General features: G+C 41.7%; 1 protein-coding gene across 1 annotated transcript in view; it reads left to right on the plus strand.

The window, feature by feature from the left end:
• Nucleotides 1-442: 442 nt before the first annotated feature.
• Nucleotides 443-23,031, plus strand: part of LOC146321116 (plectin-like) — a 73,818-nt gene continuing 51,229 nt past the window's right edge. Inside the window, exon 1 of the mRNA XM_084726152.1 lies at nt 443-4,073. Within this exon, the coding sequence (XP_084582278.1) occupies nt 458-4,073 (3,616 nt within the window). The 5' untranslated portion in view covers nt 443-457. The remainder of the gene's footprint in view (nt 4,074-23,031) is intronic.

Genomic DNA, 23,031 nt, shown 5'->3' on the forward strand with positions numbered 1-23,031 from the left:
GAGGATTTTTTTCCATGCCAGTTTTTTCCTAAGACATACAGAGAGAAGGTAGGAGGAGCCGGACTGAGAAGTGTGCCTCACTCACTCCCTCTCTCACACACGCTGCCTCTCTTCCATTCTGTCATTGCCATTTCGGCAGAACGGAGACTGTTCATTCCCAGCCACGCTGAATGCAGGGGGACAGCACACTTTTGACTTTGATTAAACCGATTTCACAGAGGAATATTCTTTTTCTTCACGATATCCAAAGGAAAACAACAGGGAAAACAAAGTAAGAAAAAGATTGCAAGGATCTCTTCTTTCATTTTTTTTTTCCAATTGAATTAAGAAGCACGTGACAGCCGGTTTTGCCACTGGATTCTTTCACACAACAACACGTGAGACTGTTTTATTTATCTTTCTTTTCATGCTGTTGTTTTAAGTTTTACTTTAAGAGAGTTTACTGACATAAAGCATAATGGTTGCTGGAATGCTGATGCCCCTGCGGGACCTGAGGGCCATCTATGAGGTCCTGTTTCGAGATGGTGTCATGGTGGCCAAGAAAGACAAGAGGCCTCAGATCAAGCACCCTGAAGTAGAAGGTGTGAGCAATTTACAAGTAATCCGTGCCATGGGGTCTCTTAAGTCAAGGGGATGTGTGAAGGAGACATTTGCTTGGAGACACTTCTATTGGTACCTGACCAACGAGGGCATTGTTTACCTGCGTGACTACCTCCGCCTACCCCCTGAAATTGTTCCTGCCTCCCTGCAGAGGGTTAGGAAGCCAGCTGCCACCCTGGCCATTGCCCACCGGGCTGCACGGGTCCAATCTGTGGAAGGTCCTACATCATATGTTCCTAAGCCAGGACGCAGGGGTGAAGCAGAGAGCCAAGAGGCTCTGGCTGAGCGCCGAGGCTATCGCCATAAGATGATGGGTCCCGGAGAAAGAGAGAGCTACTCTGATAGAACCCCCAGGTTTAGGGGTCGTCCGTTGGCTGCGGAGCCAGTCAGACCAAAAGCATCATGGGAAGGAGAGGATCGGCCTCAGCCTCTGTTTAGGAAGGGGAACAACTTCAGAGGTGAAGAAGCAGTGATGGAGGAGAGCAGGGTGAAAAGATTCTCTCATCAGCAACATGATGCGAGCAGCGAGAGGCCAGTAACAACATCACAAGAGAGAAGAGTGTTTGAAGTTCAAAAGGAGAAGGCTCAGAGTTCTGTCCAGGTTCAGAGAGCAGCTTTGAAACAGGATGTGCCACAGACAGCTCTGACATCAGTGTTCTCCAAAGCTGCCCCAGCATTTACTGCGGCTGCTGTCGCTGAGGCTACAGGTGCTGCAGCATCAAAGATTCCAGATGAACCCTCTCCTCCCAAAGCAAATAAAGCGACCCTTAAGATCACTGATGAAACACCTTCCATGAAGTCTACAAAAATGGAAACAAGCGCTTCAGCAAAGATAACACTTCCTGATCCAGAGGTCAAAGAGGAGACAACAAAAAAGGGAATTGTGGATCCAGTTAAATCTGCAGAGGTCAAGGCTACTGCAGAAATAGCCACTGATAAAGTAAAGCCCCAAGCAGTTATTACAAAGAGTGCTGCTCAGGAAACCTCCAAACTCGTTGCTGTCAATGCCACTGCTGCTCCTGTCATCATGACACCTGTCGATGAAGATGTTAAGCAAGAGAAGACAAAAAAGGCGATTGTGGATCCAGTTAAATCTGCAAAGGTTAAAGATACGTCTGAAACTGCAACTGATAAAATGAAGGCCCAGGCAGCTATTACAGTGGCTGCTGATCAGGAATCTCTTCCTGATGCTGCCGCCACCACACCTGTCACCACAAAGCCTGTCACTAAAGATGTCAAGGAAGAGAAGCTTATGAGAGCAAAGGTTAACAACGAACCGGTTAAACCTGCAGAAGTGAAGACCCAAGTTGAATCTAAAATAGATCATGAGAAGGCCAAGAAAACTGCCAAAGTAACTGCTACTCAGGAGACAACCAAACCCCCGCCTGACAGTACCACCAGCGAGCCAGTATTGCCCACTGCTGTAGTAAAAGAGTTCTCTAAAGTGACTCAGGAACCCATTGATGCTAAAGTGACCTCAGTGAATCTCTCATCAAAGCCCAAAATCGATGCAGTGCCTCAGAAAACTACTACAGTGGTTGAGTCCTCAATACTTGAAGTTAAAACTATTAGTACGACTCTCTTAGCATCTACTGCTGATGCTGTAGCTGCAAAACCTTTCACAGGGGAAGCTACAGTGACAGAAATGATTACAAAACAGGAGAAAACTGATGTGAAGGTTATTCCTCATGTCAAGAAAGATGAAAAAATAGTGCCAGACGAGGTCCTTAAGGTCTCAGTACAGGGCCCAACATTAGATTCCTCTTCCCTTCAGCTCAGTGAAAGTGCTGCCACCACAGAGGTGGTTACTGAAACCAAACAAGTTGTTGAGGGAAGCTCTAAATCAAAAAGAAAGAAAAAGAAATCTCCAGGTGAGATATCCAAGAGTGTCAAAGCTGAGGAAGTGCCTGACACAAAGTTGGAGAAGGAAAAAACCTCTTTAGACAAGCCCCCTGAGATGGTGGCTGAAAATACTCTCCAACCCACACCAGTGATTACCTCAGAGCCATTAGCTGTGTGTACCAGCATGAAGACTGAGGGAGCAGCTCCTGCAGAGGAAAATAAGACTCAGGCTGAAATGCATAGTGATGGGGGAAAATTAAAGAAAGCCCCTGAAGAAATTGACGGGAAGCCAGAAATGGATGTCCCTAAACAAACTGTGGACCAGAGTGTTTCTGAAGAAGCATCACTCCCCTCAGATCAGATTCCTCCAGTGCCCCCAGTGGAGCTTCCAGGCGATGCACAAGTAAAAAAGAAGGCTGAGCAAAGCAGTATCAGTGAAAAAACACAGGGACCATTATGCTCTAAGAGCAAGTTAAGCATTAAATTGCCCCACACAGAGCCAGTGAAATCTGAGGAAATGACTGTCACTAAAGTGGAAACCGTGATGGTGCAGAAAATAACTCGAGTTGAGCTCACACAAACAAGCCCCAAACCTGAAGAGGAAAGCCCTGCACCACTGTCAGATCCTCAGAAACCTACAGTTGAGACTAAATCCCTAGTAAGCACAGTAAAAGCTGCAGATGAATCTTCAAAGGGTAGAAAGAAAGGGAAAGGGAAAAAGCAGGCCCAGGCATCAGTATCAGACACCGTAAACACAAAGCCTGTCTTTTTGCCTGAAGCAGAAGAATTCCCATCCACTAACATTACATCATTGCCCAAGGCCACAGTTGAACACAGCCCTGTCACGGCCTCTGAACTGACAGAAGTGAGTGTTTCTCCAAAGATGACTCCTGAAAGAATGTGCAGCGAGGAAACCAGGCAGGCAGCAGCTGTGCTCTCTGAGGCCCCAGCAGACAAAGGGGAGGTGGAGCCAGAACTGCTCTTTGCAGAAAAAATCAAGCGGGAGGTTCCGAAACCAAAAACATCCTCCACTGCGAGGGAAGCACACGCAGCCGGAGAATTAGCGTCAGCAGCACCAGTGGTAACAGCAGAGGCAGCTGTAGCTCAGGCACAGGCCAGCCCCCTCGCCAAGCAAGAGGAGCCTCCCAAAGTTGCACAACATTCAGCCAGTCAGGCAGCAGAGCGCAGCACAGAGAACGGGCTCTCTGTTTCCGAGGCCTCAAAGCAGGAGGAAGTGAAGGAGAGGGACTTGGAGGAGGACACACCCTCTACCACCGCCACACCCGCAGCTGCTCAGCCTGACCAGCCTCACCTGGGGGACACCTGTGAATCTGCAAACCCTGACATAGACGAGGCCGCCATGAAGAAGAAAATTGTAGTGGTTGAAGAAATAATTGAGGTGAAGCAGCTTATTAGTCCTCATGCAGCTGGGGAGCAGCCGCCATCTCCACCTGTAATACCTGAGGCGGAGGGAGAAGAACTGGACCTGGATGTTCTGGAAGAAATTGCCATAGAGCGGGCACTTTTGTCAGGGGCGGCGGGGGCCAGAGTTCAAGGAGCCTCACCTGAGGAAGACTGGGACCACTCACTGGAAGAGCCAGAGGAAAAGACCTGGCCCAATTTCATTGAAGGTAGGTTTGAATGCGTGCCAATTAACCTACTTCCTGCTTTGTCCTGTTATCTCTGGGCATGTGATGCAATTGCCACTGCATATATGTTTACACCTTTCTTTCTATTGTGGGAGGTCTTAGGTAGAGTATTTGATGCCGGCTCTATTGTTGTTCTTTCACATTGTCATGTACTCCAAGTATTTCATCCTCATACTGTAATTATCTGTCTCTGACTTCTCTTCCAAAGTATTATTTGGGGTGATTTGATTACAGTTTATGGTTTCAAGTTACATATTACACAGCTCAGCCTCTACTTTGTGATATGGAGCAGAGGCAGTCTCTCTTTAGGAATAGTTTCAGTGAGCTGGTGAGAAGAGTCCACTGAGATGTGGCTGTGATTTAATTATGTGTGTGCTAAAATAGATGAAGTATCAGTAACACAGTCATAGCACACCCTGTTGTGTATTCGAGACACTGCCAGATTTCACACAGGCATTATACCATGGATTCCCCCTCCATAAAAAAAAAAAAAGAAAGTTGTACATTAAAACTTTATGCAAAAGTTCAGCATTCAGTATTAAGTAAATCTGACCTATAATTTACAATTATCAGTCTACTAAACCCAAATATCACACTTTTTTTTGGGGTGGGGAATTCCAGCTCTGTTTGGTCATACATTGATCTGTGTGAATGTTTCTGTGAAAACAATAATCTCTGGAGCCATCTCTGAGTGTTTGCCAAATGAGATTATGCAGACCTGCAGTCCTTCCAACAAGGTGGGGCTGTTTGCTGAGATTCTGCCTCGCCTGTTCCCTGTAGAGATAGTTGTGCGCAAGTTAAAGGCAGACTGACTGTGAGAGGGAGGTGTGGTGCATTTGGGAGCATATCTTCTCTTTGCTCCAGTAATGCTGTGTTCTTGGCACCGTTTTATGGTCTGTGGTTGTTTTCTCAGTTCTCTTTTCAGCCTTTCGTGTAAAGGAGATAAGCATTCCCTTTGCATACCATTATGTAATGGTATGCGTAGGATATGGGAGTTATGTAGACAATGTTACAACAGGAGTATTATGTTGGCCCCCTTTGCTAAATCTGAAAAAATAACAGCTCCAAAAAGTCCAGAAAAGGGTGCATTGGTTCTGCTGAAGTGAAACTGGCAGTGCTCATCTTACATCTCATGATACTGAGGCATATTCATGTGACACCACGTTCTGGATGATGTCTGATGTTTCACAATTTTCAGAAGCAAAATCATGTGTTATTTTGACTAATGTGTATGTGCATTTTGATGGCCCTAAAAAGGTGTATGACAAGGACTTCACATGGGCGTTGTCTGTTGTGGGTGTGAGCAACGGACAAAGAGTCAGGAAGTTGGAATAGCTTGCTCACAGCTCTATGGGTGTGTTTGTTTGGTTCCACACGTGACAGCAGATCTGGATTCAATTACCAGCATGGTTCCTTTATTCAATCTGCGGTACTCATCAGGAAAATAAGTCCCTTTTGCAGTGTGATAAAACTATTTATGACTCACATATACACTAAACAGCATATGCAACTTATCATAAAGAGAACCCAATTAATTGCAGTGCAGTTCAGCAAGTTTGAAAAAACTTGACCTCCGCTCATGATCATTTGAATTGTGAACATTTACAAGGACTTAAGTTCCACTTTTAACTGTGGAGTTCTGTCTGATGTGAGGCATGATCAGATATAGTCCCAGCGGTGGCATCAGATGGCCACAGTGTTTGATGTCCCACTGCTGACATCTGCTGTCGACTAACAACAATTGTCTTCTGTCAGACAGACCAAATCCAGAGTCAGAGGTGTTTTGATCTCCACTAACACACATTTCACACCAAATACTCGGCAGACAAACTGTTTTCTCTTAGCTTATCAAGTTTAGCTTAAGACAGATTCTGCACTGTTGCCAAAGCAGTTGTCTTCTGATTTCACCTCAGGTAGGATGAGTAGTCTTAGATAAGGGAGTTGTCTACTGAGATACAACTTTTAGTGCCGTGATCCTACCGAGTGTGGTATTCTTGGTATGTAAGCTAATTAAATAGCTGTCAGCAGCCTCAGTTACGCCCTGGGATATAGTTGCAGTTAGGTATGTCTACTTTTGTCCTGCTACAAGTTCTGTCTCTCATTTATTGCATCAGTGATGTGGAAACCAGGAAGGAGGAAAGTATTTGTAAAACAGACTTATGCCACAAAAATGTTGCTTTCGAAACAAGGGCTCCTCAAAGTGGTTTAGATTTCAAGGGAATTGTTTGATATTGCGTGTGTGACACTTTAGATTTCTCTTGAAGGCAGGGTGCTGTACGTGCTGAAACAAAAGCTGGACAGTGAGCACTTTTTGTATGAGATGAACATGCATGAGAGGCTGTTTAAAGACTGTCTGCACATGGCACCAGCGGCAATTAGGCTAAATCATATTCCAGACATGTCACCGAGGTCCTCCATGTTTTCATCTCTGAAATCGGGCCCGGTGCATACTTGTGTGATTGGTTAAATGAAGAGCTACACTATGCTGCAGCTCTGTGCCTCTCATTATGGTGGCACTTCATTTTGATGCTATGACTCACCCGGATCATTCTCAAATCTGAGAGCTTGAATTATGAGCCTGACCTTTTTGAGTAGAAGAGAATAAGAATGGGGGACATAATAAAGGCTCAATCTCATGCCATCTATCAATAGCCTGTGTTGTGAGTTGGCAGCTCCAGTAGAATCCGCTGCCTCTGTTTCTGCTGTTGGCTGCCACTGATGTTTTGCTCAAAACAGAGTAAACGACCTTAGCTGCCGTCGCGCCCTATCTTTTACTGCTGACTCCACCTGTGAAAACACTTCTTATATTTTATTGGACTCATCACAAGTGTCAGAACATATTGGCCTAGCTTTCACAAATTGAGATGCATGCACACTAAGCCAACATTTTGACAATGAAGAAATGTTTATACAACAGTGTGTGCCAGTGCTTAAAATACGGAGTCCGAATGAAACTTGAGAAGGCGGCCGCGGTCCTCCAAAGCTGCTGAATTACTTCTGTAAAATAGTGATTTAAATATAAAACAAGAATCGGTAACTGATACCCTTGTGACATCAATATAAATTTTTGGAAGGCAGGCAAAAAGCAAATTAGCAACCAAAACATAATCTTCTCCCATGACTCAGTTGTGTGTGATCGTCCAACACACGAGTTTTAGATGCCAGTTTGAAGTGCCGCGTTGGCAAGCACAATGCATTTGATATCAAATTTAATAGCAGTCTGCTGCAATATAATAAGTGGAGGCTGGATTGTAACACAGAATCAGAAATGTGTTGTTCCAGTGTTACAGTTAAATCCATGCAGGCCACACCCCGGAAACAGACAGATCGATAACATGTGGAATATATTGAGGGTTTGGCCGAGATGGTTATGATGTTAGTCATTTCCCAGGGTACATGTTGGGCCCTATTACAGGGGCTGACTAACTCAACTTCACATTTGTGACTGAGCTGGAGGAATACTTAGTTTGTCAGTCTTTTGTGAAGCCTGCATGTGTTCAGTATCCTATGAGGTTTTTAGCCTTATTTTAAATTTCACCCAACATTCAAGGACTACCAACTGGGGTCCCTAGGGACCATCACAACCAAATGTTACGTTATTTCCTCTCAAAAAAAAAATCAGTTATGTAATGAATGTCATAAAAAAAACATATTATTACATTACATTAAATTTTCGTTGTCGACTATTCTGTCGATTATTTTCTCAATTAATCGATTGATTGTTTGGTCTATAAAATGACAGAAAAATGTTGATTGGTGTTTCCCAAACCCCAAGAAGATCCCTTCAAATGTCTGGTTTTGCCCACAACCCAAAAATATTCAGTTTATTGTCATAAAGGAGTAAAGAAACCAAAACTATTCACATTTAAGAGGCTGGAATTAGAGAAGTGTGACCTGTTTTTCTTAAATAAAAACGACTGAAATGTCTGAACAAACAATCAGAATAGTTAACAATTAATTTAATAGCCTAATTGATTGATAATCAGGTAATCATTTAATCATTGCAGCACTACTCTGGACTGTAATCTGTTGGTATTTTTAAATAGTACTAATTAGCCTAAAAGATTGACAGAGTTCAATGATATGAAGTCATTAGGATTGACAAAGTCATAAAAAATTTGAATTATATAATAAATCACTGTGACATATGACTAAAAGTATACCTCTGGGATCTGCGGGTCTCCCAGTCGGCAGGATTAAGGCACTATTTTCTCAAGAGAGACCTCACCACCTGCTTAGTCGCGATTAATTGTTAAGTAGAGGAGAGCATTGTTTACACAGTGGAGCTTCTGCACTATATCGGTGCAGATTGAGACAAGAGGTATTTCCCTCCGGACACAAGCTTCGAATGCCTTTCGGCTGTGTGTCTTAACATGAATGATATGTGCGTGAGGCCCGGGCGCCTGTTAAGTTCAGGAGTTCGTGAAGGCACATGAGGATGTTCGTGGAGGAATTCCCTGCAATCCTCTGTAAAGCCCCCTACATGGTATCTCAGGATAGCCGCCTCCATTTCTCGCAGGACATCCATCTAGAGTGTCCACGTTTCATGAGAGAAGACAATCCCAGCCCTACTCTCCAGACGCTGGGCGGAATTGCTTTTAGCATTAGGGAGAAGTGGAGCCAGTTGTCAGCACGACAATAGACAAAGCCATATGCATATATTAGAGCCGACTATATTTAGAGAATGTTGTACATTGCTGTGATCCCAAAAGCAATAGGGGATGAACATTGGGAGCTCTGGTCATGCTAAACTCTCTTACAATCTGTCCATCACCAAACTCTGTGTAACTCTGATTTAGCAGCTATACCGTCAGTCTTCGCTCTCAGTTTTCATGTTTTCTCTTTGTTGCTATTTCCGTCCACTTAATGTCAGTGCCAGGGCTTTTTCCCACGACGACACCAAACATATCCAGTTTAACCCATCTCATTTACAGTTCAAATGTCAGACATTGAGCAAACACTCTTATAATAAGCGATGCGTCATGAGGGGAATAGTAGAATATGCTGAAATGACGCTGAGATCACCACAAATAAGAGGTGAGAAAATTAGCACCAGAAAATTTCTATGACTGTATCAATAGAGCTGGGTATTGTTTAAAACAGCCATTCCTAAACTTAAGAATGCCATGGCCTAATTTGAAATCTGAAAATATTCTGCTGCCCACCCAAACCTTTGATCCCAGCTTTAATCAACAAGAGACGTATCGCACTGATGATAAGAAATTAAGAGATGCTCCACTGTTAATGTTACAGGTCACCAAATACAGCATAACAACTGTTAAACTAAGTCAGATAAATGAAGAATAACAGAATTTAAATCCCATGGCATTGTTTTATTAGTTCTGATTTTTTTTTCTTTTTTTAATAATAAATTATTTTTTTTGCAGCCCACCAGTGGGCTGTGACCCACACTTTGGGGATCACTGGTTTAAAAAATTAAGATACCAGTACCAATACCCATAAAGTGACCAATAGACAACTTGATTTGACACCTTTTTCTGCTTCTCTTGAGTACCCATCATGTGTATGGAAGCATTTCTGAAACAATCCTTCCACTCATTTTATGCATTTGAAAACTCTTCACACTGGATTATCACCTCTGGCAAATATGTTGGACTCATCTTCATCACACCACATCTGCTGCAGTAGAACTTTTGTGGTGATTGGCTGCGAACAAATAGTATTTTTTTCTAGATCTGGGTATAGACACTATTCATTGCAGGCATCATTTGACTGGAGCAATTTCAATACTACTTAGAACTGGGTTATTTCAGGCGAGTAATGATACGCAGCCCTGAAATCATCGAGTGAACCATGGACTGTATTGCATCAATTCTGGTATAATAGTGATGAGTCCACTTTTGTAGGTGCTGACAGTATTATGTCCAAATGATGACTCTACCGTATGGTAATCGTGATCTGTTTTCTGGCTGGGAGCTGTGACTTAATATCAGAGAATAAACCCGCCACCATCATCATCAAAGAGAGAGGTTGGAGGAGAGAGGGGCGTCTGCTTGTGTTTGTGGGGGGTGTCTCTAGGGGGCGATTGTAGCCAAGTGTCCCGCCAGAGCTCTTCCATCAGTTTCTAACTGTGACACTATGATCATCTGGCTCTGGTGGATATTTATAGCCCCCAGTCAGCTCCAGCCTTCTCCCCCGCCCCTGGACACCCACCACCCCTCCTCAGACCTCTGAGCCCCTCGCCCCCTCGCCCCTGCCCCCTTCTCCAGGCTTGGCGTGTCGTCCCTCCTCCCCCTGGCCACGGGAGAGCAGGCTGACGGATCCAAGCAGCAGGCGCAGCTTGTCAAAATTCAACACACGGGAGAAACAAGCCAGTCCAGAGCAAACAAACAGGAGCCTCTCCTGTTCTGTCCTCTTCATTTCCCCTTTGTCCAGCTCTCTTTCTCTTCGCCCTCGTCCTCCTCTTCCTTTCTGTACCGTCTCTTAGATGAAGATCATACCTGGTAGGTCCTTAGAGTGGGGTTGGTGTGGCGTGTCTGTCTGTGTCTAACTCCATTTGTCCGTTTGGCTGCTGACTGTCGTTGAGTTTTTTGGCAAACACAACGTGTGAAGTGTGTTGTGTTCCTGAACAGTGCACATACTGACACCAACACGACACACACATTCACATTTAACAAAGAGCAACCTTCAACCACAGCCGCACAGATTGTATTCCATATTTAAACCTGTCCACGATGTGACTGACTTGAATTACGGGTGAAGTTGGCTGCCTTCTATATTTTCCTTTATTTGATGGTATGTGGATAGAAGTGGGCGAGGGCAGGGGGTGAGGAGGGCAGTGTCGCCACCCCCCACCCCCCTTCCCTTTAGGTGGTGTTTTTCCTGTCAATCTGACACCTGATGGATGTCAACAAGCAGGGGTGACTTATATAGAGTGTTTTTTATTCAAAACTTTTTACTTTGTGTGTGTGAGAGAGAGAGGCAGTTGTGTGTGTCTGTGTCGAGGCTATTTCAGACTGCTATAAAACCAGGACCACCTGCTACCGTGCTGTACAGTCCTGTAGTATCTGCCGAAGTGCATTTGTTATTGTTGTTGTGTCAAAAATGTATAGATAGATAGATAGATAGATAGATAGATAGATAGATAGATAGATATAAACTAATATACAAAAGCGGCAAACCACGATACTTGTATAAAAAAACAATACTTGAAACCTCTTTTGAAACCATGGCAGAAAGAAAAAAATCCAGAGGCACACAAAATAGGGAGACAAGTAAGTCAAAAGTGGTTTTGCTACAAGCTATTTTCAGGCAGGGCAGTAAAGACTGAACTGAAGTTTTAGTTTTTGAAAAATCTTTTTTTATATAGCTTCAGTATAGGGTAGCAGATTTTGTGCATTTTTTCTTAACCTTGAAAACTTTTTTGAAAACACTAACAATTATCATAAATAATTAATGAGACACATTTTTTTTTTCTTACTTTCATTTTTTCTTGTTTTTTCTCATTTTAAGTTTCCTTATTCAAAAAATGGCTCAAACAGGCAAAATAATGTCAAATGACTGCACTTTCTCAACCATATATCAATTAATACATGTTTAAGCAGTTTGAATTCTTAACAGCAAATGATCGCTTCTTGATTAATCATTAACATCCCTACTTCAGTATTATCAATATTATAATTAACAGATATGGTATCATTTTAAACATGGTATTGAAAAAACAGTGATCCTCTGATCCTTTTGACAGTATAGATAGATAGATAGATAGATAGATAGATAGATAGATAGATAGATAGGCTTTCATCACTGTGCCACCTATATATTTGTATTTTTTTGTTTTTTTTTATGTCATTTTCTAAGTAATGTTAGGGTTTTTTAATAATCTCCTTGTGCTTTCACTTGAGATAGACTGTATCAAACAAAGAAAAGCAAGCTGGACAAGCTGATGATATTAACGCTTATCATTGCTTCATTGTGGTTGACCCTGTTCTCTAGAAATGAGTTATCTGTGAAAAATGCAGATAACAAGGCTGTCCTGCATGATAACCTGAAGTGCTTATTTCAGTAAATTGGAATGAGAGGCAGAGGTGCATCTGATAAGGAACAGAAATGCAATATAGTACTTTTTCATCCTGCAGCAGTTAATACAGAAAGAAGAACATGATAAGTAAAGATATCTATTACACAGATTAACAGCTAAACTTATTAAAAAAGGAAATACTAACCAGCTCTTTTGGTATTGTGTGTTGGAAAAGAAACAACATGTTTCGTAATGTGACAAGTTGATCTTTGTTGTGTGAATCTTGTTGTGTAGAATACATCAGTTAGGCAAGTGTCTGAAAACAGCTGAACAATCATTAGAGGCTGACCAGAAGAAGACTTTCAGGAATAGCTTCAGGGTGGGGAAAACAGCAGGAATTCCTGCTCGAGGCGTCCTTTTTTGCCCCACCCACACCGGCCCACTCCCCTCTCCCTCCTCCCAGTGAAGGCCCACCTGTCGCCACAGCCCAGGCTCGTCCCTTCATCCCCTGTGTCTTGTCTCTTTCTGTCCCAACAAATGCCTGCAAACCCCCCAGGACCCACTCTCCCCGCCCTGGTAGTTTTGGGGCACTTAGTCACCTTGATTGTATTCTGGCGCTTGAGAAAGAGGAAAGGTAAGAGAGCAGCATGTTGCAGGATATTCAGTGGTTTTGTAAAGGTTAGAGAATCACATGAAAGTGTCAAAGTAGCTGGACGCAAGAAGGGTGTCTTCCTTATGTCTTTAACTCGCTAATTGATTTTGGTGCTAAACTGTGTTCGCACTTCTAGTTAATGAGGATATTTTCGATACAGGTTATGTTACATACTCTGTGAGCTCACAAAAACCCTTCACGTGCTGTATGTTTACCCTGTGCATTAGTCACGTTCATGTGTAACCTTGAAACCCGTCAGCCACTGTTCACTGTGACCTGGTGAAGGTGCCACCAGGCCTTTCCGTGCCAGTTTCACAAAGTGTCTGTCCTTACGTGCAGCTGCAAAGGGATTAGCCCTCATTACGCTCAGACAGTGTGGGGGGCCTTCTATTTGGCTCATGTTGCAGTGGCCCCCAACATGTCACAATGCAGACATACAAACCAGTCCAGGCTCCACCATGATGAACTTAGCTGACTTCTTTTTGTTCTACTGCAGAACAACTAATGGGTGGTGTTGTAACAATTCCTTGCCAGGTCCCTCCCAAACCTGTCTAGTCAAGTTTGGTTATGGATCAAAGGCCTGTGTGTGTGTTGGTGTGTGTATGTCCTGGGGGTAGTGTTGTTTGTTGTAGTGGTTCTTCTGTCAGATGAATTGTTTTCGCTTAGCACTGGTTTAGTCAGCTTGCCAGTTTGGAGGCACTGCCAGTCCCCAAACCGTCTGCCAGCGTTCGAACCGACAGACAGCCTTACAAAAGACATGAACTCATGTGTCTATTCAATGGCAACACTTTGATGACTTTGTCTTGGATTTAGCCAGCAGACAGTGCCCTGTAATATTGCAGATCAACAATAAAGTGATTGATCCTATGACTGCACATTAGTCTTTGTTTGCAGCTGAGTTTGGTATTAATCACAATGTACACCGTTACTAACCTTGAGTTTTTAAGCCGTGCTGGTGGCGTGGTGTCATCAGTCTATCTGTCAATCAGTCTACTCTCTTAGTCTTGATTGACATATCTCTGTTAATCTGCCATGATAATTTGTACAGACACTCATGATCCCAAGATGATAAGGCTTGCTGACTTTGGTGATGCCTTGACTTTGCCTTTTGCACCATCATTAGGTCAAAATCTAAACCAATCCAAACCTTTTAAACTGTTACTCTGTGTGATTAGCCTTAACTGACCCTTCGCTAAGCCCCTCCTTCAAACAGCAACTGTCCAATCATAGAGTAGCAATTGTAACTAGGTACCGCAGGCCTGCCAAGCTTTGGATATCTCTGTGCATGGGGCTCTAATAAGAGCAATACACTGTGTCTCATGAGTTTGAAGGGTGGTGTCTTTTTTTAGTCTTTCAAAAACTTTAAAAACACAGTGAGGAATCTGCTCTAGTGTAAGCTGCAACTGTTAGCATGTCTGTAAACTAGCTTACTACCTTCAGTAACATTACTTTCAGCCAAACTTGTTTTTGATACCACTGCATTTGCCAAACACATGACTTATTCCCACCAGGGGTTAAATTGGGATTTGTTATGTTGGGAGTTTGAAGAAAATCATGTTGGCGTAACAGCACATCTCTGTCTGGCTCGCTCTTTTAGGATCATGGTGGGTTAGCTTAGCTCATAACCCAGTTCTCTTCCTGGGGCGATCATGGTCCAGTTGGTCTTGTTAGGTGACCGCCTCAAGGTCCACTGCACTTTATTTAACCCCCATCTATACATATGCATGTCATATTTCACTGTCTGACCAACCTGTTGGGATGTAGCTTTATCCTCAGTCTTTTAATGTAAACATTACATCATGTACTTAGCTGTTATGTAGTTTTACATTTTTCAGACCCTTTTACAGTGTTCTCATTTTAAAATGTGTCAGAGAGAAACACTAAAAAACCTGGAGACAGACTTCTCAGCTGGCTTAAGCAGTTTAAGCATCAGCATTAGGTTATATTAGCTATAGCTATGCAACATGCTTTTATTTATTTCTCTGTAATAATCCAAGTCCTAGTTTTACGAGGTTGAATCTGCCACCATTATCGCTGTAAACTGCAACAGAAACTAATAAAGGTGGGGCTTAGCAAAGGTCAGTTAACAAATGCTAGCAAGCTAGCACTGAATGATGTTGCAAGTGCTTAGTATTATACCTGCTAAACATTAGCACATAAACATTGTATTTGTGAGCATGTTAAAAGTAAGTAAAATTTTATTTATATAAAAAAACATATATTACAAAGTGCTTTACACCAACATCAGGAATGTAATGTAATGTTGAGTTTAACATTTATTTAAGTACAGCTGAGCACCTGAGTACAAGCTCACAAATCATAAAAGCAGGGATATCCCCAAGAGAAAGAACTTGCTGCCATAATCTTATCTAATCTAAGATAGCTGTAATTGAAAGAAAGGCAGCTGTAGTGAGAGACTGAAGTATGAAGTATGAGGAAACTGGGCTGAGATATACTTAATGTGTAACTCAGCTTCCATCATGGATTAAGATTGGGTGGCAACAGAAGAAAACTATTTTTGATGAGTAAATAAACATTTGGGAGTCTGTGTGGTAATGGTACAGGCAATAATATGATCAGTGCTGACAGAGGATAGGAAGATATTACAGTAGATGCATTTCGACCTGGCTAAAATGATGCTAAAGGCAGGATACCTAGTGTCATTTAATATTTTGCACAAAATGCAACATTTTGCTAAAAATATCAAAACTAAATTGCATCACTTAAATCTGTGGTGACAAATATCTGAGAGTACCTCATTCACTGTTTATCTGACCCTGACATTATACTGTTCTATCTGCTAATGTTTGTGACACTGAGGAGTTAAATGCAGCTGCTGTCCCGGCTGATCTGTGCTCTTCAGCCCAGGCCCGTCATGGGGCTTTCTGGTCTTAGCTGTCCCCTTTTCACTGGCGTCCATTCTGCATGATGACAGCTTTGTACGTAATTCACTCACTGGCTCCTCAGCGTGAGCTATCGCTTGCTAGAGCGGCGACCTGCTTCAGCGTCTATGCAGATACACTGTGACTGCGCTGTGCGTGCAGAGGTGGCAACACGGATATTAACATACTCCTCCGACCATGTTGGAATGAGGTCAGCTGAAAGGTCGTGAGGAAGGGGGCGTGGCTGAGGTAGACTGCAAATACCCTGTGTCAAACAGAGGGTGCGTCACTCGACATTCTCGCTGAACTTTGACTTGTTGTCTTCCTTGTTTTCCCTTTCTCAAACTGCCAAAATGGCATGTCAACCCCAGGGGCCCAGGAGGAAGCAGATTTTCTTAAACTGAAAGTCGCTCTTATTAATTCAGGTGTTAGAGCAACATCATGTCGACTTCACGTTCATAGTGAGTAAGGGATGTGGTGGGGTTTTCCCAGGTTGCTAAGTGGACGTTGAATTGTTTTGCATAAGACGCTGGTAAATAATTTTTATAGCCGGTATTCTGAGGCATAACAGGTTGAACAGGTGGCTCTTTTTGCTCAAATAAACTCATGCTCCACCTCCCTCATACAGGAGAATGCTGAGAATGTGTCGAGTCATTTTTCACAATGCTGGTGAAGTATAACATCCTGCTTGACATGCAAAGACCCTGATTGCCTCTTAATCACACACACTGCCAAGCGAACCTCTTTTTTGAGATGAATGTCAGACACACAGAGCTGTGTGGGCCCTGGTGGTTCTGGCTCTGGCTTTTGGCCTGGTTTGTGGAAAAGCCAGCATTCTTCCTGGAAACAGCCACAACTCCTACTCTGGAGCAATCCAGCTACCACTTACTGGACATCAGTATGTGTGTGTGTGTGCACGCGTTTTTTCCAGGGCTCATGGGTGTATATAAAACAGCCTCGATAGCCCACATCACTGTGACTCCTGCTGCTGAACCAGTGGGCATGAGTCATTACATAAACAGTGAACTTATGTCTCTGGGGCTCATAGAAACCCAAAGGGGCAGTGGATACAGTTCTTATGTCCTCTGGGAATAGTAAACGAACTGATGACACAGAAAGACACACGTAGCACATACAGGACCTTAATTTAGAGCCGATTATATTTATGAGCAGCAGTGGGACCATTGACACACATCCAGTCCTGTACTGGGACTTTATTTATACCCCTTGTGACCTCCATCAGGGATTTCTCTGCACTGCATAGTCTATAGTAAACAGTGACATCAGCAGTTTACCTAAAGATACTAATGTATCTTGTGCAAGATGGCGGTCTTTGTGTGCAGTTATGTAATTGATGTTCTGCAGACAACATCAGTTCTTTGTCAAATAAACAAAACATTTGTTAAAACTTTTTTTTCAGGCTTTGCCTCAATCCATTTTTCCAGAGGACCGATCTGTCAGTTCTGTTCAGTTAGCGCCTTCACAAAACCAAGATGAATTCTGACTTCAATACAGCTTCAGTACAAATACTGCATCTACATTTAAAGCAATAGTATGACATTTTGGGAAACACATTTATTCACTCTGCTGAAAGTTAGAGATTAGTAAGAGATTATCACTCTCTTATCTGTCTGTTCAGTATGAGGATACTGCGAGTTAGCTTATCTTAGCAAAACAACTGAAAAGAGGGTGAAACTGCTAACCTGACTGTGTCCAAGGGAAACAAAAAACTTGGCTGGGTACAGATTTTCTTGAATGTTGTCACCATAAAGTTGTGGCCAGCGGAGACTCTGCAGAGGGAGTCACTGCTCCCAGCCAAGAAATAGTCTTATACATAATCAGTCTGTAAAACCACCAACTGTCAATTTTAGACATTTTACAATTTTTTTTGTAGGCTTTTGTATGGATTAAACAGATTAGATATACCATGTTAATTAGTGTGCTTTAGAGATGTTGATAGATGCTGTTAACTTAGAGACAGATCTAAATCCCCTGTCTTTCTGACTAAGCAAAACTAACCGACTGCTGGCAGTAGCTTCATATTGAATGGACAGATACTGCATGTTTTTCTCTTTTAAAATCAATCTTTCCCACTCTAAGAACTACAGAGCAGGGGGCACCAGAAGTACTCCTGCTTTTCCAGGAGTTTCCACAAAACGTTTCCAGAGCCTCAGACTTTGTTGCCATGTATTCAGCAGTTTGAATATCCAAACAGCATCTCCGTCATTCTGATTTTGCAAGGATGTGATGCCAATTAAATTCTGTCAAATTCCAGGCACTGTTAAAACAGTCTTGTAATATCTTAAATTTGGCATAATAAATCAAATTATATTAAATATTGTATCAGCAATTTGTTATCAACAAATGCTGTAAAAAGATTCTAAGCACGAAACAGGTCACCCTTAAATGCTTCTCTGTGGGTGATTGTGATGTGAGAAGATCAGAGAGCGTCCTGTCTAGTTCAGGGTTAGAGGTCAGTGTTCTGTAAGAGGAGTGCACAACATATTTAGGTCACTTTCCCTTTTAAATGGGACCTGGGAGCAACTCAGCTGTGCCCAGTCATAAATTGTCACATCCGAAAGTTGACTGGCGACAGTTGGTGTGTGTATCAGACGGCACACATAGTAACCCCGCTCCTTTGAGCAGATCTAAAATCATGTCTTGGTGATTTTAACACATTCAGGGTTTAGCGTTTGAGGTCTTATTATATTAAGACATATCATTCCCTGTTCAAGTTGTGGAGCTGAGGGTATATCATGCTCGTAAATTTTCAACTTGGTTCAAGACAGACAGAGATTGAAAAAACTTGTGATTATAATATTATAAGAGACTTGTCTCTTTTGCCACAGGGTTGCATTAAAACTGTCAAGAATTATGACTACAGTCACATAAACCAACACGCCCTGAGGCTCTCAAACATCTCTCCTTTATACTGCTTATGTGAGCAAAAACAGGCAAATAAATATCAGATACAGATACACTACTGATAAAAAGAATAGAAGCTTGAAGTTAATACAGAACAAAAATGAGTCTGGTTTTAGATTGTGTGATCACTGGATGGCGGGGTTATTTCTGTTTAATCCAGTCTGGCTGGAAGAAAATATAACTGCTGAAAATAATTAAGAATTAATATAAGCAAGGCACTCCCTGTGTGTGGTTGGTCAAGTGTGAAACATGATGCTTGTACCATAAATAGATCAGCCAACATGAGCAAAGATGACATTAAAATAATGTTGAATTACCTGTCTGTTATCTTCGGTTTGCCGTGCGAGGGGTGGCAGGGCCAAGTACCAAGTTTCACCTGTTCCTGATTCTTTTTTTAAGTCTCTTCACACCAGCTGGCACGGTGTGTGCGGGTCTCACAGATGGTTACCGGGGGATCTCACGTCACACTCATGCAATAATGGCTTCATTGTGGAACCTTGATGGAGGGAATTATCTGAAAGGGATGAGGTCATACGGAGAAAGACGCAGATATTTGTACAGTATGATGTGTTGTGCAGGTGAGTGGAGAGATGGGCTGGCTGGGGAGGAGTTAGTTAATTGGTCTGTTGTGTTCTGAGCATGGAGAAACCACATGGTTGTTACTATCAGAGCCACACACACAGAGACTGGTCAGAAGTTAAGTTTTACATCTATTAAAATCCACTTAATTATATTCTAGCATTTTTAGTGAATGTATTAGAAAGTTAAATAGTTGTTTAATATTTTAGAGTGTCCTATATACATATTTTACATCAGCACATATTAATAATTGAAGGCAAGTTAAATAAGTGAATATCTGATATAGAAAGGCAATAATGAATATGAAAGTATTGATTTGATTTGATGGTTTATATTTTGTGATTCATGTGTATATTTTATCCCCACCTCTGTGAATTAATTTATTACCTGAGTAAAACTGAAACAGTAGGAATTCACTTTAAGTAAACAGGCACAAGCAAATAATACAAAACACACTTTTCAAATCAGAAATGTAAGTAATTTTAACACTTTTGTTGAAGCAAATTTTAAAATATGTGTGAGAAAACTGAACACCCAAAATAAACTCATGCCACTGCACCGTGGACTAAAGGGTGGCCCTGAGAACTGATGCCCCACATCCAGGTGCTCTAGAACAGAAAGAAACCTAAATGTAGGGCAGGACCTCAGCTTTCCATCACAATCACAAAACATTCATCTGGAGGAAAACCTGAGAATGTCATAGACCTTTGCACACACTCAAACACACACATTAACGCGTACAAAGAGCAACCTCTTGCTTTCAAAAACTATATTTGAGTCCTAAAGGGGGCGCTCTCACACTACACTACACAGCAGGGGGTGGTTTGTCTGTGTGGAAAGCTGAATTCAGTTTTCTGAATGTGTGAAGTTATGTGCAAATTGTTCAACAACAACATCCAGAGGAGTGAAAATTAAAGCCACAGAACGTCTCTCCTTGAACATTTGAAGATGTTAGACATTTGCCTCTGGCTGCTGCAGTAAATCCCAGAACATAAATCAAACATGAGTGAAGGAGTACCAGACACACTGCATACATTACAACTGTCAACCATTCATTTGGCACACCTGTGTTATGATGGGGGGAGGCACCACACCTGTGGGAACTGTGTTTATAAGGTTAAGCTTTGAGGTGTTTCTGAAGGTAGTAAAAAGTAGGAGTAATGTCAATAAAAAGAAATTCACTCCTTCAGATTGGCCAGTAAATGTCTATTGTTGAATGTATATGAAGATTTGTAGTTTAAAGAAAAACCTCATAGTATTGTATTTTTGCAAATGAGTAACTACAATAGATATGAAGTGGTCGTTATGGTCTGCTCTTGGGAGCATTATCTTTATCAACAAGTTTAAAAGATTGATCATGATAACCTATGTCATGTTTTTTAAAACCGTTTCTTAATTCTATAATAGTACGATAGAGAGTATCGTATTAACCTGCTTAAACATTACAGTGGTCAATGGAAAACTTTCCTCTGAAAAAGATTCATCAACAAAATAGGAATTTGCAATCTATAGTTAGTGATACAGACATAATTGCTGATATTTAAGATTTTATACAGCAGCAAATCCACAAGGAGCCTTCCACAAAGGAAGTAATTATTGAATACCTGTAGAAAATACTATATTTTGGTGTAAGAATTCCATAGCATGAGAGAAAACGATTTATTTTCTTTTTAAATTTTTTGGAGAAGTCTTTTTTTCATAGTTCACGGTTTTATAGTTACAGCTGAATCTACTGAGAGAAGAAGTTGGGTGTAGTTGTGCTCTGGCGCCATCTAGTGGTAAGGATAAGTCATCGTTTTCTGCCAGCCCAGATAGAGCAGCTCATTGGGTGGAGGACGGTGTTTTCCTTTCCACGTCAAATCAGTCCGTTACAGGAGACTCCGCTCTCCGTGTCTAAAAATACAGCCGTGAGTAAGACTCAGTCACAGCTACCACGGCACATGGTTCTGTGTGTTTATAGCGGTTGCCATAGGAACAAAGCTCAAGTTCCCCTTTTTTCCACATTTACTTTGATGTTTGGAAACTGCCAAGGGTACAGTAGCGTATGGAAATACCACTTGTCATAATAATGGATTAATAGAGCACGAAAGAAAAGGGGAACCTGCGATATCTGCTTTCAGTAATAACGGCTGATTTTCCTCATAGATTGAGAATTAGATAGATAGAATTTGAGAAAATCCAGTTGTCTCTGTTGAGTTTGTCAGTTATAAAGCTTGGAAGCAACAAATTACTTACTTTTGTGATGGAAATTGAGTAGCTTTTTGTGTAATTGTTATAAAAAAAAAACTTGTTAAGGCTTTTCATCTGTCAGGATGTCTTTTGTTTTATATGAAAGTGAAATTAATTTTTTTGGATTGTAAATTGTTGGTCAGACAAAACAAAAATCTTGTAATGGGCCGTGTTTGTCATTTTGTTTGTTGGAGCCCTAATTCAGTTCAGCAAAGCTTTTCTGTTTGATTTTCGAAAAAGCCGGTGTCTGCTAAGGCAGGGGAAATCGTCTGCTGCACAGGATATGATATGTTTTATGTTTACAGTGTGTTTGCAACAGGAGAAGAGGAGCAGTAAGCAGCAGTGTGCGAACAGCACAGCCATGAGGAGTAAAGAACTACACACAGTATCAGCATTGTGTTTTTAGTGTTTTAGTAGTATACAGTGTTTTGCTATAAGGAGTGAAGTAAACAAGGCGAGGAAACGTTGGTGGTCATAATCACACCCCAACCCACAGTGACAGCCTTCTTACATTTATAGCTCTGAAAATGCCACTTTGAATGCACTAATTAAAGACAGTGATCATAAACCACCACTGATGCAGTTCTAAATATGTGCTTACTTATGCTTTAAGGAACTCATTTTGTAAAAAAAAATCTTGTTATAACTTCTGCTTTAATTCAAAGAAAAAAGCTCCTTTTAATGAGTCACTCATTTAACTTACATTTGGCAAACTAAGTTTACATTTCCAGACAAATGACAACACCTTAAGCGAGGTACACATTTCATTGCTCTCACCTGCAGAGGGAGGCACATGCTGTTTTAAATGTTATCCTCCTGTGCCAGTTAATCTGCAGCTACCTTAGCTATCTCACCATCTACCCTGTTGAATTTGGATTCATCATCCGACACAATCCCAGATGTGGGGCTTTCCACAGGGGGCTTCGAAAAGCTCGGCATGGAGCTATTTTAAAACTCAGCTGCCGTCACTAATCCAGAGGCTTGTTTAGCCTGAACTAAACTGGGTTTGCAGCTTCATCATTGGTTCTAATTTTGACAACATAGTCTACGGTCTGCTGACAGGTTGCAGATCTACGTGAGTAATAAGTGGACAGTGCCTCGTTGCACAGTTATGACTCACCCCTGTGGTTCAATCAGATCTTTAGACTCATTTGTGCCAGCTGGATGAGTGTGTATCTCAATAAATAATTAAAGATAAAGATCAAAATGTCAAATACACATTTAATAGAAGTCTTATTTTTTGTTTTCCCTTAAACAGGACAGGATTAGAAATGATCTTACCTGATTTATTAAACACAGTTAACGGCTAATTTAACACAATTATATTTAATAGCATAGCCTCAGTGATCTCATTAGCTTTGCTTGACTGAGAAACAGGCTGGCCTTGACAGTCTATTTCCAGAGAGTCTGTGTTTTGTTTTTTGATTTTCCTCTGTTTTAGTCTTAAAGTGGATTTTCAGTGGAATCGTTCATTAAAAAAGGCTTAAAATCCACATACCGGAGTGTTTGAGTCATGTACTGATCATCACAGCCTGGTTAATACTCTTGATCTTATACCTTGAAAAGGACAGTCGTGTTGCCAATGACCTCTCTACATGGCAGTGGGTTGTTTTTTTTTGTTTTTTTGTTTTTTTGTTTTGTTTTTTTTTGGTCAACTGGATTTGTATGCCAAGCACAGTAGAAATATGACCC

This window comes from Lutjanus erythropterus, chromosome 9 (genome assembly GCF_056507025.1).
Source record: "Lutjanus erythropterus isolate fLutEry1 chromosome 9, fLutEry1.hap2, whole genome shotgun sequence".
Taxonomy (NCBI): domain Eukaryota; kingdom Metazoa; phylum Chordata; class Actinopteri; order Lutjaniformes; family Lutjanidae; genus Lutjanus; species Lutjanus erythropterus.